A 15,479-nucleotide genomic window follows, 5' to 3' on the forward strand; every position below is an offset into this window, starting at 1 on the left:
CTCTGACATTTGAAGCTTCAATGGGTCTCAAAAATGGGACCAAGCCTGCTCCTGGCTCTGCTCAGCCTGTGCTTTATCCTTTTGGATTCCCCATGGAGCTAAGCAGCTTCCCTGGCAAAGCCTGCATGGCTGTAAAGTGACTTCATGCAAGTCATAGGGAGGAGGAAAAAAGGCTCCTCAGGAGTAAAAATCACCTTTACTTTTTAAGCAGGATATAGAAAGTAAAGAAGGGGCTCCTCAAACACCGAAGGAATTTAAGGCACAGGGTCCTGAGGGGTTCTGAGCCACAGCTGGAATAATTTCAGCCTCTTTTGTGTGGAATTCAGAATGGGGCTTCCTTTGTAGCTGTGCCAAGGGGTTGGGTTTGGGCTGAGATCTTGCATTTCTGTCCATCTGCAGGGGTAGGGGATGCAGGATGAGGATCTCGCTGTGGAGTGATGATGCCCTTGCAACGTGCCCCGGTGGCGGTGGGTAAAAGCTTCTGTCTCCCGTCAGCAGAGCAGTGGGGTTGGGGCAGAGGTCCCTGTTCCCGGGTGATGGATGGCTCGGCTGATCCACCCCTCACCCCACCGACAGTGACAGGGAGGGTGGAGCAGCTCTAGCCCTTCTCCCCCGCCTGCTGCCCTGACGACAGGGTGAGGGGCCGGAGCTGCCTCCACTCACTAAAAGCCCAATGAGGCTGAAAAACAAACTTTGCTGACAGGGCTCACCCCGGGACGCGGCTGAGATGAATAATGCCGCTCCGGCGAGCAATTTGTAGGGCTTTGAAGAGCTGTCAGCCCAGGGAGGAGTGTGCCTTGATGGGTTCATTGGGGGCTTCGCCTCTCAGCATTCCTTGATCATCTAGCTCCGTGCTGGAGGGAGGCAGGAGCCAAAGGGGACCTGAGGCAAACGGCTTTGGGGGGCTGCTTGCATGGCTTTGATTTAAAGATGATGATTTAGAGTGAAAACACGTGTTGCTGGTGATGTATTGCAAGGAAATTATATTCCTGATCACGACATGGGGGACCTGCAGCTGCCCAGCTTGATCCAAAATTCCCTGCACGCTTCTCCCTGCCCAGGTGGAGATCTGCTGTGGAAATGGGCCAGCAACGAGTGGCAATTCACCTTTTCTTAGCTAAAATGGAGAAAAGAAAAATCTTCTCAGTTGGCGAAGATGGATCCTCAGGAGGTTTTCCAAGCTGCTTTGTGATTTGCTCCTCTGTAAAATACAAACTCTGGCTGCTCCGAGGAGACGAAAGCTGTTGGCTCTAATTCCTGCAATTTCAGTCATCATGTCCCTTTAAGCGTCAGATAACTGCCTTGATGAGGAAAGCAAATGGGGTTAAAAAGAGAAAATTGCTCCTTTTTAAAAGGTGTGGGGGGAGGGAATTGCGCTGGTGCCACCGATAAATATAGAAAGTGTAAAACTGTCCTAATGGAGCAGCCGAGGCGGTGCTGGGCTGCCGGCCCATTTCATTATTTGACAGGTGAATTGGGAGTTTTCCACGTAAATGGAAGGAAAATGAATTTGGCAATTTTTAGCCCAAAGGGATTCCCAGCCAGCAGCTACAGAGCTCCCCGGGGAAATTGTCTTGGAGCTGACATCCGAGGGGGAAGAGCATCCTTCCTCCTGGCGCCCCGAAACAGCCCTGTGATCTCTAACGAGCTCCCGCAGGGTCCCCTCAAGGAAACAAGTTGCTTAAAAATTATAATAATAAGCAGAATATATCAAGCTCAGCCTGAATCCAAGGGAAAAAAATCTCCCTGTGGCTGACTGGGAAATGGGAGCAGAGCAGGAATGGGGGTTACTGGAGCAGCGGGAAAGGAGGAGGCTGCCAGGACGAAATGATGAATAAAACAGCATTTGCTTGTCTTCCTCTCACTTTTGTTTTGCTGGGGATCTACTAGGGGGCTTTAAAGTGTGGTTTTCCTTGGAAAGCGGTTTGAACCTGCTGCGAAGGTGTTGGGAAATACCCCTTTGGAATACAACTGGGTTTGTTTCAAACCTGAGCTGGCACTGCCAGAGGAGATGGAGTTTTCCAGCCATATGGATATTTGTCTTGTTTGGAGCTGTGCTTGTCAGTCTGGAGCCTTTGCAGGGGGGAGGATCTGCTTGTGGGCTCCTAGAAATGGAAACCATGTGTGCACTGACTCCTTTATTTGGGAAGTTGATGGCTGTCCCTTGCCTTGCACATCCACGTCCGTGGCATTCTAGAGGTTATTTTTCAAGGCTAAGGGCTCCTCTGGCAGGTGCTAATTATAGGTGTCATTACAGGGGGCCGTGTTCTCCTCCCATCCCATGCCAAGCAGCTCTAAGGCACCCAGGAGCAAAACCTCAGCAATGTCTGAGCAAACAGGGAGAAAGCATCCATGCCTGGGCCCAGAGAGATACCCCCTTCCTATGCTGTGTCAGCAAACCACAGAAATTCTTCCCTGAGGAAGAGGCAGGCCCTGGCACAGGTTGCCCAGAGAAGCTGAGGTTGCCCCATCCAAGGCCAGGTTGTCCAAGGCCGGGTTGGATGGGGCTTGGAGCAACCTGGTCTGGTGGAAGGCGTCCCTGCCCATGGCAGGGGAGGTGGAACAAGATAGGCTTTAAGGTCCCTTCCAAGTCACCATTCCATGATGATGATCCCACAGGCCTTCCACTGACACAGGGAGACCATGGCATTCATCCTGCAAAAGTCCTTTGCTTTGAAGGGGCAGCATCCTGCTTCAATCACATCCGTGCTGGCAGGACCACGGTGCTGGGGATGCCTGTGGGTGCAGGCTCGATGCTCCCCTCCCAGGGGCGAGAGCAGGGGTCGGAGGGAGAGGAGTGCTGATACTGTTTTAATCTTCCTTTTAACTGTAATTGTGTTTGCCTGGCTCCCCCGAGCTCGTTCCAGGAGATGCATTTTTCCCAGCTAGATTGCTTTCCTTGTTTTGCTCATTGGAGACAGGCCGGGGCCTGTGTCGTGCCAGCTCTGCATTAATAGAGCCTCAAATGAGATTTCACAGCCTCAAATCTGATTAGCGCCGAGGCTCCGGTTGCTTCCAAGAGTGAGGTAGACAGATGAGGAGCCATGATGCTTGGGAGGGGGTGCAAATCCATACAGATGCGGGGTGCCACGCTCTCCTCTAACACCCTAGGGACTGACATGGAGCCTGGGGGCATGGGGCAGCTGAGTTGCAACGCATCTCCCACCCTCAGAAATCTGTGAATTCAGGATGCTGGGAGAAGGCTGGTCTAGGTGAAGCATCCACTCACCCATCAGTCACCAAGGCCCTGCTGTAAACCCATACTTCTGTAAACCCATACTTCACCCCATTTTGGTGCCTGATGAAGTCTAACACCCCTCTCCCATCCTGGTGTCCCTGTGCCTGGAGGTGCGTGCCATGATGGAGCCGACTGGCTGTTAGTTTGGCTGCTTGCCCCATTATTGAGAGATTCTCTGTGGTGTCCCATGGGCTTCTGGTGTGCTCTGACATCCCAGAGCCCTGAGCTCCAGCTGAGAGGTGGCTAGATCTGCTGGGATTTCCCCAGGGACACCTGGGAATCCAGCATCTTCAAGCTGTCCATGCTCTGGGATGTCCTGGCCCATCGTTGGGACGTCCTGGACCGTGCTCTGGGTTGCCTCGGCCATACTCCAGGATGTCCTGGACCAAGCCTGGGGTGTCCTGGCCATGCTCCAGCCCTTCTTCATCTTCACAGCAGCACAGTGCTGGAGGTGGAACCTGTGACCTGATCCTGCTGCTTGTTTAAAGCCAAGTGGCTCTTTATTTTCCGTCCGGGAAGGGAAGCAGCTTGTTGGTGTTTAGCTGCCGTAAGGAGGCTTGAATGGAGCCTGGGGAGACATCATGTAGGAAAACTCACACCAGCCCCAGTCCATCTTCACTTATGGAGCCTACTATTATTTTATGGAGTCTCTGGAGGAGGATAAAGCTGACACATTCCCAACAGCTACTCATAAATTGCCAGGAGCAGGGAGGAGCTTGGGGCTGTTGATGATTCTGTGACAGCATCGCTCACGGCTTTAGCTGGCACTGGGAGGCTCACTATAAAGGACCACAAGGGTACTGTTCCTTCTATGGTAGGACAGGGACTGGTGTCTTCTCCTGCATCACCCCAAGGAGCTCTGGGAGGGCTGGGATTGGAGTTGAGGAGGTGAACGCTGCAGGCCTACAGCCCCAGGCTCTCTCTCTGAGCTTATGCTGCTCCACGAAATCAAAATTCAAGGAGAATTCTGAAATCACCGACCTTCTTCCAGGGGGGAAAACACAACCAGTGGTCTCCAGGTGTGGGCAGGGGCTGGAGGAGCCCCTGCAGTGCCGTGCCTGGAGGTCCCTGCTGGCTCCCAGCCCGGGCTGCCCTGAACTAAACGCCGGGCTCTTGAGGCTATTTATGTCTTGTCAGCTCGCAGCCAGAAGCAATTTAATCTTGGCTGAGCGCTGCTGAAAAGGAGCTGCTGGGCCCCGGTGCTTCGTTGGAGATGATAAAGAGTTGATAGAAAAACAAATTACGACGATGGCGGCTCAGACGCCGTTAATCAACCTCCCCGCAACAGCGCGGTGTGAATAATTAATAATCGTCGTTAAGGAGGATTTAAGGGCGGCTCGGGGTTAAGGTGCTGCGTGGGATCAGGGCAGAGGGTTGCGGGAGATGCTCACGATGCTCTGCAGAAGTCGGTCGATTCTCCAGAGCTCCTCAAAATGTTCCAAACGTGGTGTCACCAGCTTGGGCACACTTGAAATACATTTTATCTCCACCTCCGCAAGCTACAGGTTGCAGACTCCTGGGGGAGAGCACATGGCTTGGAAGGATGGAGAAGCTTTTCTCCCGCTAAGAGGGAGCTGCAAACAAGCGTGGGCTTTACCTGGAACTGTAGGGTTGAGATACTTCTTCCCTTTGGGAAGAAACACTGAATCTCCTCCTGGCTTTGAATAGTGACTGGGGTTTTTTTTTGGGTAGTTAATCACAGGCTTGTTGGGGGTTTGAGGTACTGGTTGCCTGAGAAGCCTGGCATTGTTCACACCTGCTATTTTTAAAATGGTTTGTTCTCCTGCTGAGCTTTATTTTGCTTAAGCACTTGTGAATTTTCTGGTAAAACCTTCACTAATTATCCTGCTGTCACTGTTGCTGATGGTAAAACCAAGGGAGATGTAAATACAGTGGTGGGAATGAAGACGTGCACTAAGAAACCTGATTCTGTTACCTGGAATGTGAAAGAAAATAGGGAGAATATAAGAAAATGTCCCAAAATAGTGATCTGGAGGAGTAAATAAGGATGGGGGGGTGGGACACTGGCCCAGCATCACAGCTTATGTCCAGGGCTCCCCCCCAGAGCAGGGCTCCATCAGAGAGCTCCAAGGTGTCTGTGCAATTAAAGCAAGGTTGTTTCTGGGCTCTGCCAGCTGGAATTCCTCCAGATGGGGATTTTAGTGAATATTTGGCAAGGTTGGATGAGGCTTGAAGCAAGCTGGTCTAGTGCAAGGTGTCCCTGCCCATGGCAGGGGGTTAGAACGAGATGAGATTTAACACCCTTTCCAACCCAAACCATACTGGGATTCTGTGATATTTGGGATGAAAATGTTCACTGAAATTCCAGAACTGGAGCCTGAACAGATGCTCTCTTGACAGGATAGAGGGGTCTCCAGGGAGAGCATCCCTGCCTGCGTGCCTGTGCCTGCTTCCTGCCTGCAAATCTGGCACCATGCCCCTGCAAAACCCCCAACCATCCTTGCCCTCTCTCAGTGATGGATTAGGATCCATTCTGTACTCTGCTCTGCAGGTCAGGGGATCCTCCCCCACTTTGTGTTTCTGCTCCTTCAGTGCCACTTCCTGGCTGTCAGTGACACCAAGGCTGTCCCAGCCCCAAGCTCCAACTGGTTTGTGAGCTGACAGGAAAAAAAAGGCGGGGGGTAGAAAAGCTGATTTACATGTTTTTCCAGACTGCCGCTGCTCAGAGCACCCAGATTTCCATGCCACAAGTGATCCTCAGCTTTGGGCATGTTATCCCTCATGGCAGCGGGTCACCAAGCACACTACTGCTGCAACGGGGCAGCCTCGGGAGAGACGAGGGAGAGACAAGGGAGTGGTTTCAGGACAAAGCAATCCCTCATTACTGAGTTGGGAGGCACAGCCACGTGTCGGAGGGGATTTGCAGGCAGCGGCTTTGAGGAGCCCGCGGGCTGCTCGCCGGGCTGGAGCTTTTGCTTCAACCCCAGGAGGTCCAAAGATGCACGAAGGGTTTGGATTTCAGGGTCTGAAGTGGGGCAGAGTGGGTTTTAACTCCTTGCATCCCCAGAAACGTGAGATATTAGATGGATTAACGCCGTGTGCTGCAGAGACGGTGGCACTGCGGGACGCAGGGGGTGGGGGACAGCACCGTCTCTCACTTGGCCGGGGTGTGATGGGAGCAGGAATGGGATGCGTGAGGAGCAGCTTGTGGCTCTGCTGCTCCTTATCACATCAGCTGGTGGGAATTAATGAGCTGGGGTGGGGGGAGCCACTGCACTCCTGCCCTTCCCCCCAGATTGGGCCGAGATCCCAATTCCCGGCAGAGTCCCTATAAATTGCTGAGATGTCTGGGCTGGTGACAAGGGGGAGCAGGGGGATGACAGGAGCTGGAGAGGGGGGTGGTTGTTGGGAGGTCAGAGGGATATGGGGGCATAGAGGTGTCTTAGATGGTTAATCCCTGTTTTGGTGACCTGGCCTGGGATTTGTGGACCCCAGTGTAGCTGCCCCCTATGGCACCATGCTGGGCAGGGGTGCTGGGATGATTTCACCCTGTGCAGGATCCTCTGATGCTGCTGGGTGTCCTCCCAGAGAGCCTGGCACCACTGTGGCACTGCTGTGACATGATGACATCAGTGGTGTGGAGCCACAGGGTGTGGACACACCGGGGACAGGGAAGAGGCAGCTGTGATGGGAATGTGGGTGGGACACTATCACACTATATCCCTGGCTTGCTCTCCCTCATCTGGGACCAGTTTGGGATGTGGGGATGTGCTGGGATGAAATCTGGGCTCTCAGCACTGAGCTGGGCCATGGGGACGAGGTGGGGTGACAGGGACATGGCTGCAGCCCTTCCCACCTTCACGTATCCTCACTCGCTCCTGGCAGGTATCCAAGTCCCCCGCTGTGACAGAGGGTCCTGGGCACACATCCATGGCTGGGGGGGGGCACGTGGCCCCCCTGGGGAAGGAAACCATCACCATCACCCTCCATGGTGCCAGCAACCTGCCAGCCACACGCGAGGGCCGGGTGCCGTGGCCGTACGTTGTTGTGTGAGTATCCAGCATCTGCAAAGGGGGACAGCAGGGATGGTGGGGACACAGAGAAAGGGTTTGGGAGCTGCCACCCTCTTCATGAGCCCCGGGGAGGGGGGAACCTCTCTGGCATCGCCTCCGTGAGATGCAGGGAGAGGAGCCAGGACTCCTCGCTGCGATGGGGGAAGGCAGACACGAGGCACTCTGGCTTGCTGGGGTGTCAGGAAGAAAGTGTTCCTAATATTGAAAGTATAAAATGATGTCAAAGAATCCACAGGGTAATGCTGCCTGGGTTTGGGGATGATATCACAATAAATAAAAGAGTGTTTTAATAAATAAAACAGGATGTTGGGTAAGGAGGACTTGGCTCCTCGTGCATTATGCATGTGCCAGGGGACTCAATTAGCCCATCAGCTTTGGTCTGTGGTAGGAGGGAGGCCGTCCTGCTCAGCACTGCCATCCCAGAGGCAGAGGGGCTTCATTTCCCTGGAAAAGAGGGGAGAAAGCAACTATCAGTGCCTTCAGAGCATCACCTGGCTGCGGAGCTTGGTTTTTGCAGGGCATCTCCCCAGGGCAGTGCTAGGCAGGCTGGTACCCAAGTGGATCCATCAGTGCCAAGGGAACAAGGCCGCAGGGTTGGGGTTCATCCACTGGGAACAATCAGCAGCCAGGACTGTGAAAGCCTAGAAACACCTCGTGTAAAGCAAACTGTTGCTTGCTGGGTGTTTTCCAGAGTAGAAACCCTGAGCTCTGTGGCAAAGGGGGTCCCAGGGACCGTCATTGTGACAGAGTGCCCTGTGCCAGCCCCATCAGGCATCCCAGAGGCTCCCTGGGCAGGGGGGGGGATGCAGGACTCCATAATCAAGATTTTGGCAGCTGGGGCTGGCTGACATGTGAGCTGGGAGCCTCCACTGCCACCCCTCTATCACCCCATCCCCTCTTTCCCAACCCCCCCATGCCAAGGACCCGCTCTCCGCCCCGACAGCCTGAGTAACTCTACGGCAGGACTTGTCTCTATTTCCATAAACCAATTATACCCAGATGATCTCCGGAGATTTAAACATCAATATCCTAAATGATAGCACGAGGGTGGCGTGTGATTGTTGCATCTCTCTTTACATTCTGGTGCTGCTCCATCACCGCATTGCCATGGTAACGGGAGAGTGATGGAAGGGAGGGGAGGGGGGTATTAGGGATGCAGGACACATGAGGGGCCTTTTAGTAACCATAGTGAGGGAGCCAAGGCAGAAGGGAATCACTGACTGTTTTTCAGGGCACTTGCTCTTTAAGGAGAGTAGCATGTTGCAGTTAAAAGGTGGGGTTTTATGGATGGGAGGGAGAAGTTGGAGGGGGATGTGCTGGTGGCGAGTCTGGTGGCGAGTCTGGTGGCATCCAATCCCCCCCAAACAGCCAAGTGATAACCAGTGGAGCCATCCCAAGCCCAAAGTGCCAGCACACAGAGCATCATCCCACATAAGGATGTGATCCAAGTGGGATGGGAGGGAGGGAGCAGCACCACTGCCCTCTGTGGCTGTGCCCAGTCACTTGTGCCTGGACTCAGCATCCCACAGTGCTCCGTAGTTGTGGGCACCACTTCCAGAGATCTGGGGAGGGAAAGGTTTAGCAGAGCGAGCCTGAAAGACCTTGAAGAGCAGAAGATCCCACACAGGGGCTTTGGCTCACCCTGCCCCAGAGAAAGCCTCCTCCTCCGGGGATGCTCTGGGGATCTGGCAGCACCTTGGCTCTGCTCCTCACCCTCTGTACACCCAGAAAATCCTCCCTCCCTGCTTCCAGGGGCACCGGGGGGTTTGTTCCGCATCTTCCTTTCACTCCCTCGTGCTCACAGACAAATTGCTGCCGGACCGGCAGGATGCAGGGATGACCTTGGCGTGCCGGAGCCGGGCGTGTTTGCAATTAACGGCACAAAGCGCCTGGCCCCGGCCGGCTTCTCCTCCCCGCTGAGTACCACGGGCGGGTGAAAGGACCTCCTCGCTCCCTCCTTTCTGCTCTTCAGTGCCCAGAGAAGCAACTCAAGGTCGCTGCTGAATGCACCAGCTGCTCCCAGGCTGGGGGATGGGGGTCGGCTGTCCCCCTGCCCACGGGGGACCTGTGAAGGCAGCAGTCCAGGTCATGATGCTATGGGATGCTCTCAGAAAGGGTGTTCCTGCAAGTAACACCTTTTGGCTCTGCCCAAAATTAAAGCAGGGACTCAGCTGGTAAACCCAGAGCACTGGGGCTGTGAGATCAAGTGGTCCCCCCTTGCCACAGCATCCTGGTGGGATGAAGATGGAACATCCCAGGGTTAGAAGATCGGGAGCAGTGTAACAACTGGGATATCAGCCCCGAGAAATAACTCACCCTGTAGAGATAATAACTCAAAACACCGGATAAATAAACATTCTGAAGGCTGGGCACAGCCCTGCCAAGCCCTTTGCTGGGCACCCCGGTGTCACAGCAGCGGGGTGGCTGCGTGCCGCCGTCCCCGAGCACCGCAGCCGAGACGTTGATGGGTAATAACTCCCCGGGGGCAGCCGTCTTTATCTTTTATCTTTATCTTTTATCGCAGCGGTGGGCGGATGGTGCATCCCCGCACGCACGGCAGAGCCAAGAGCCTGCCCCGGAGCCGGCAGGGAGGGATGCAGAGAATCGGAGGAGCAGCTCTTGGTGCATCCCAGCCGTGTCCTGCCCTGAGCTGTGCGATCTCATGTCTGCAGCCCCCGCTCCTGCCCCTCCAGAGCGTCTGGAGCTGGCTGGGGGGAGGATAAAACATGAAACCCTCTCTGCTCTCCGCTGTTCCAGCTGCCCCCGGCCTATTCATTTGGTTTTTGAGGCACACCCCTGTGCTTTGTGCAGTTGTGGGTTGTTTTCCTCCCCCTCCCCACTTCACAGCTCTTTTTGAATGCTCTCCCGTCCTTAGGCAAGTCTATAATGAAGGGGGCCTGTTCTCACCCCCCTGCTCCTCCTCCCACCCCCCCAGCCAAGGTCTGGCTTCATTCGGACTCAGAGCACGTTGCTGGGAGAGCAATCCCCCACAGAGCTCATTACTGGAGAGCCAAGTTTTTTTCCAGCCCCTCCAAAACAGTGCCAGCCTGATGGCAATTCCCACCTTCCAACGCTGGCCAGCTCCATCCCTGTGGGATGCAGATGGGCTTTGCTGGTGGGGAAGGGGACACGTGGGAGATGAAAAAGGAGCACGGGATGCAGATGCAGCATGGCTGAGGGCCCACTAGACCAATCTCTTCAGCAGGGAGAGGGAATGGACATCTTGCAACCACCCTCCCATCCATCTGGGATGAACCTGCTCGGTCCCACCTGGAGCTCACCCTACAGCTGGAAGGACCTTTGCGAACGAAATGATCTTTAAGCACCCTTCCATCCCAAACCGTTCAATAATTCTATGCCTTATAATCTCTTTTCCCCCATTGTTGGAGTCTCCAGTGACACCATCTCTTCTCAGTCACAACAGTGCCCTGGTAAACTGTCCCCAAGGGCCATGTTGGCTCTGCCCCAGGAAGAGCTTTTCTTGGAGGGGCCAGCACCAGGCACTTCATCACCTTAATATCCAGAGCAACCTGTTCACAGGGGTGGGATATCTGTGTCACAGTGGGATGCCACCATCCCCTCTCACCCCATGAGTGGGGGTGCGGGGACTTGAGGTCACCACATCACCAGGCAGTGGGACTCTGCTGTGGTTTTGGGACTCCAGATGTCTTGCTGGGCAGTGGAGACGCCCTAAAAGATCTTCCAGCCCCACTAAAAGTGTGGGGGGGATTATTATTATTATTAGCCAAGCTTATGAGTAATTGGTGATTAATTGATAAAAGTGGGAGGAACAACCCCAAAACATGCTTGATGGTGACACCAGCACAGATGAAGAATTACCCAGGTCTGTAGCAGTGAACACAACCATAATTATTGCTCAGCATTGTTATGTGCCCAGTCTAATGATGACAGTCGTTAACATTCAATCTTCTCTCTCTTTTCCCAGCAGCATCTTCCCTGTCCCTTCATCAATACTGTGGATAATTAGCCTCCGGGGCCTGAAATAGCCTTTAGGATAAAAGGGGCTGCAAACCCCGTCACTGGGGGCTGGGCAGGATCCAGGAGTAAAAGCAGCACTGAATCCCCAGCAAAGCCCCCCCAGAGCAGGGGCAGAGCTTTGCTGAGGGCTGGATGCTCGTCCCTCTCCCAGCTCCCTGCTGCCATATTCCTCACCTGTTTTCCTCCCTTTTCCTCACAGTAAGACCAGTGGAGGGGCTGAGCAGAAGCGGGAGGCATCTCGTGCATCCTCAGAGCCCACCCACACACCCACCTGGGAGGAGGAGGTGGTGCTGGAAATGGATGCCGAGGATGCAGGCTGGGCAGGTGAGAGCATTGGAGGACCGTGGGGACAGGGATGCTGGGGACCAGGATGTGGGACTCATTCCTCAAAGGGCTAATTTGGGGATAATATTAGGGAGTCCCTGCTCCTCAGGACCCCAGGCAGAGGGAACGAGCCATGTCCTGAGCTCATGGCTGTGGTGTCTGCAGGGCAGGACCAGGAGGGACGTGCCCAGGGTGGAACAGGCAGTGATGCTAGGCATCCTCCAAAGTATCCAATGGGAATCAGCATCAGAGGGGAAACACCCCCAAATCTTTCCCTACTGCCATCCCTCACCTTGTATCATCTGGAGCCACATCCTGATGCTGTTACTCCCCACGCAGGGCTGCTAAATCTGTAATTGTGATAAAACTCGTGGAATTAGGGGCCAGGATTTGATTATAAAATCAGCTCCTTACAAAATAAACGTTAGGAACCAATCTTCACATCGTGCCTAATCCCATTAGGCCCTGACCTCGGTGAAATTGAGGATATTTTGATGTACTTTTTTGCCCCGTGCGGGATCATGAGAAATTCAGGGAGACTTGATGGAGCTTCCAGGTCTGCTCCTCCACCTCCCAGCATCTCCCAGATGTTTGGCCATGTTCATCCCCCAGGTGTTCATCCTGGAGCTGTCATCCCCAGGTGCAGCTCACAGCTTTTTCTTCCCCGGCAATACAGTTTCCATCCTTTTATCTCCCAGAAATCCCAGTGTGATCCATCATTGGTGATGACAGGCAGAAAAGCCACTTGTGTCTCGCTCAACCCCAGAACGTTTTCTCTGGCGCTTCTTCCACGAGGAGCTGGGAGAAAAGGAAAATTTCCATTTAAATGGAGCACGTGCTGTAAAGCACAAGTTTAGGGAAGCATGGACCAGGCACTTGCCTTCTTTATCCTCACTTTGGGGACATGCACAACCTGTGGCATTCCCAGGCTGGCCAAGCAGGAGTTAAGGCGGGTGCCTCGGCGCAGTCATTAAGCTGGGGGAAGGGAGGCCCAACTCTTGATGGCAGCATAAAGAGAGGGCGGTTTTCCCTTCCATCAGCTCCTTTTTTTTCTTTTTTTCTTTTTTTTTTTTTCCATAAAAAGCTCCTGCTCCTGCTTGTCAAATAAATGGCAGCTTTGCTCTAATTTAAGGGAAGAACTGGGGGTGCCAGAATCCGTGGGGTGATGCTGCCATGCCAGGGGACAGATGGGGACCAGGCACCTCTAAGAGGACTGATTTCATGGTGGACCCTGAGGCAGGGAGGGCTCAGGGCAGGATGGAACCCTGCAAGCTGAGCAGGGTGGGTTGGAGGCAGGGAGGTGGATTAGATGGATCAGTAGGAAATCCTGGCTTCTTAGATGGGAATCTGAGCTGTGTTGGTGCCAGCTTCGCTCTCCTGGAATTCCCTGGGCCCTGTTCTTCATGGCTCCCTGGGATGCACATGTGTGTGTGTATTATCCTGGTCTGGGTGTAAAGCCTGCTCCTGTCCACTCCACCCTGGCCTTGTGAGGGGAAGGGCCTGCTGAAAATTAATCACTCCATTGTCTCTGTCCCGTTCTCACCCAGACCTTCCCCCAAACCTCTCCTTTTCCCTAAACCTCTCCTCTTTCCCAAACCCTGCTCATCCTGACAGCTGACCCTCTCTCCCCTTCCAGTGCTGACCCTCACTGTGGCAGACAAAGCTACCAAGGAGGCACTGGGGACATTCCAGCTGCCAGTCCGGCATCTCCAGCCCTTCCAACCCCACCACTGCAGGCTGATGCTGGTAGGTACAGCACGAACCCCTCCATCCTGCTCCTTATTCCTGCTTATAGTTTGATTTTCACCACTTGTAGCTGGGGGCTGTGGGCAAAGGGAGCCTTGTGTAATGCCATAATACCGGTGGGAAAACCACATTTGGCAAGTTGGGGAAGGTGCTCAAAGAGGCTTGTGAGCTCCCTGAGAGGGAGGAACAAGGCAAGCGTTGTGCTGGGCTCAAATGTGGTGGAAAAGTGATGGGATTGCAAGCTGGGAAGTGCTTTCACCCTCAGGATCCTGGGAAGGAGAAGCAGGGCAGGACATTCATTAAACAGAGGTTGCTGTGCATTAATTAATGCAGGCAGGTACCCAGCCCCAGAGAAGCAGCTTCCTGAACCCCTCTATGGGCATTTCTCCAACCCAGGGACTTGGCCAGTAGCGCCCTGTACAGCTGAGGCCTGATAAACTCACTCCATTACTCCCCCAAAATCAAACTCTCCTATGCTCAGGCTGGCAGAAACGAGCTTACCCTTCCCTACATAGATTGGGAACGATGAAATATTTAAACACAGAAGGATTTATTATATTGATCTTTTCCGAGAAGGCTCAGGGGGCCACTGAGCTTTAATTATCAGTTGGTGCTTTATTGCCAGTGATGGGCTGTCCGTGCCCAGTGTCCATGTTTTGTGGCCTTGACCTTTTTCCCCCCACGCTTTGCCCTCCTCCACACACAGCCAAGGAGGCAGGACTCTGTGGGAATGGTCCTGCGTGTCACCATCACCCGCAAAAAGAGCTTCATCCCTCGCTGTGATGGACTGAGCTACGTGGCCTTGGAGGTGAGAGGTGGCCTTGGAGTCAGGGGTGGCAGGGAGGTGTGCAGGGTCTGCACCTTGTCTCCTACTCTGGCAGCTTTTTCCCCTCTCCACAATCTCTGTCCCCTCCCCATGGACCCTCCACCTCCCAGGTGCTGCTGCGGGGGCTGTCTGTCCCCCTCACCACCCTCCCCAGGACCCTCGTGGCCGTGGCCAGAGTTGTGAGCAATGTCCAGGAGTACAAGTGAGTGATGGCCAGGGGTCTGCTGGTGACACAGAGGGACAACTTGAGCATCCCTGGTGCCATCGTGCCCTCCCACGGCGCTCGGCTCACTGGGGTGGATGTGGCCCCACACAAACTGACCCAAACCTTTCCATCACTCCTCAGGCACCGCATGGAGAAGAATCCCATCTCTCATCCCAGCATCAGCCCCACCACCATCCTGTTCCCAGACCCTCCAGCAGCCGCCTTTAGCATCGCCCGAGCTGCCAACCACGGCTGCCCTCAGGTACGAGGCCGAGCGTATCCACAGGGATGCAGGGATCCAGCAGCATCCTTCCCACCTGGGTACCAAAGAGCATCCCTCCTTCAGCAGGGGAGCTGAGCACCCCACGCAGGAAAAACTTCAGGGGCAAAACGATGCTTTGAGCGTCAGACGTGGTCCTCACATGCAGAAACCCACAGGCAGCTCCTCGTTTGTGCCTTTGTCCTTCATTTTTCCCTCTGCTCTGCTCACGCCTCCAGCTCGAGTGCCTCCTCTCGAAGGCAGCGACCTTCTCCTCCCCGGGCCTCAAGTACCGCGACGCACATCTTCAAAATAGCTGTTGCCAGGGAAACATCCCCTTTCCACACAGAGCATCGTCACTGGCAAGCGAGAGGAGGGCCCCGCTTTTGTTCCTGAGCCCTGCCAAAAATTGGCGAGGAGGCAGGGAGGGAGGGAGGGGACTGGAGGGCTGGTGGGGCAGGGAGGAGGCGGGATGGAGCAGCAGAGCCAGGAGCCACTGTGTGTAGCTGCCACTCCTCAAAAGCAGAGCTGCTCCATCCTTTCACCTCTGCAAAAGTGCCAGCCGAGGGCAGATGTCCGGCTGCACCCAGAGGACGGATCCAGCTGGGCCCCAGTGCCAGCGGAGCGCACGCGTTTCTCTGGCTCCATCCTCCTCCCCCGTGCGTGGAATTTTGATCGGCTCGGAGCGAAAGGCCCTGGATCAACACATTCGGGGAGCCCATAAATAAAATATCATGGAGAGGAAGCCGGCCAAATGCCAAGTCGCCCGTGAGGCGCTGAATTATCATAAAAATCACTAGTGTGTTTCATTCAGTACAATAATTATTGGTTTATCCCTCCACTTCCCC

At 54.5% G+C, this 15,479-nt stretch overlaps 1 protein-coding gene across 1 annotated transcript in view; it reads left to right on the forward strand.

Annotated features, from left to right (window-relative positions):
- Window positions 1-11,075: 11,075 nt before the first annotated feature.
- The window catches only part of CCDC33 (coiled-coil domain containing 33), a 24,956-nt gene continuing 20,552 nt past the window's right edge, over window positions 11,076-15,479 (forward strand). Inside the window, 6 exon segments of the mRNA XM_029963129.1 lie at window positions 11,076-11,116; window positions 11,471-11,595; window positions 13,232-13,341; window positions 14,048-14,149; window positions 14,278-14,369; window positions 14,514-14,634. Coding sequence (XP_029818989.1) covers window positions 11,076-11,116; window positions 11,471-11,595; window positions 13,232-13,341; window positions 14,048-14,149; window positions 14,278-14,369; window positions 14,514-14,634 — 591 coding nt within the window.

This window comes from Manacus vitellinus, unplaced genomic scaffold (genome assembly GCF_001715985.3).
Source record: "Manacus vitellinus isolate BGI_N305 unplaced genomic scaffold, ASM171598v3 scaffold_53_pilon, whole genome shotgun sequence".
NCBI classification, from domain to species: domain Eukaryota; kingdom Metazoa; phylum Chordata; class Aves; order Passeriformes; family Pipridae; genus Manacus; species Manacus vitellinus.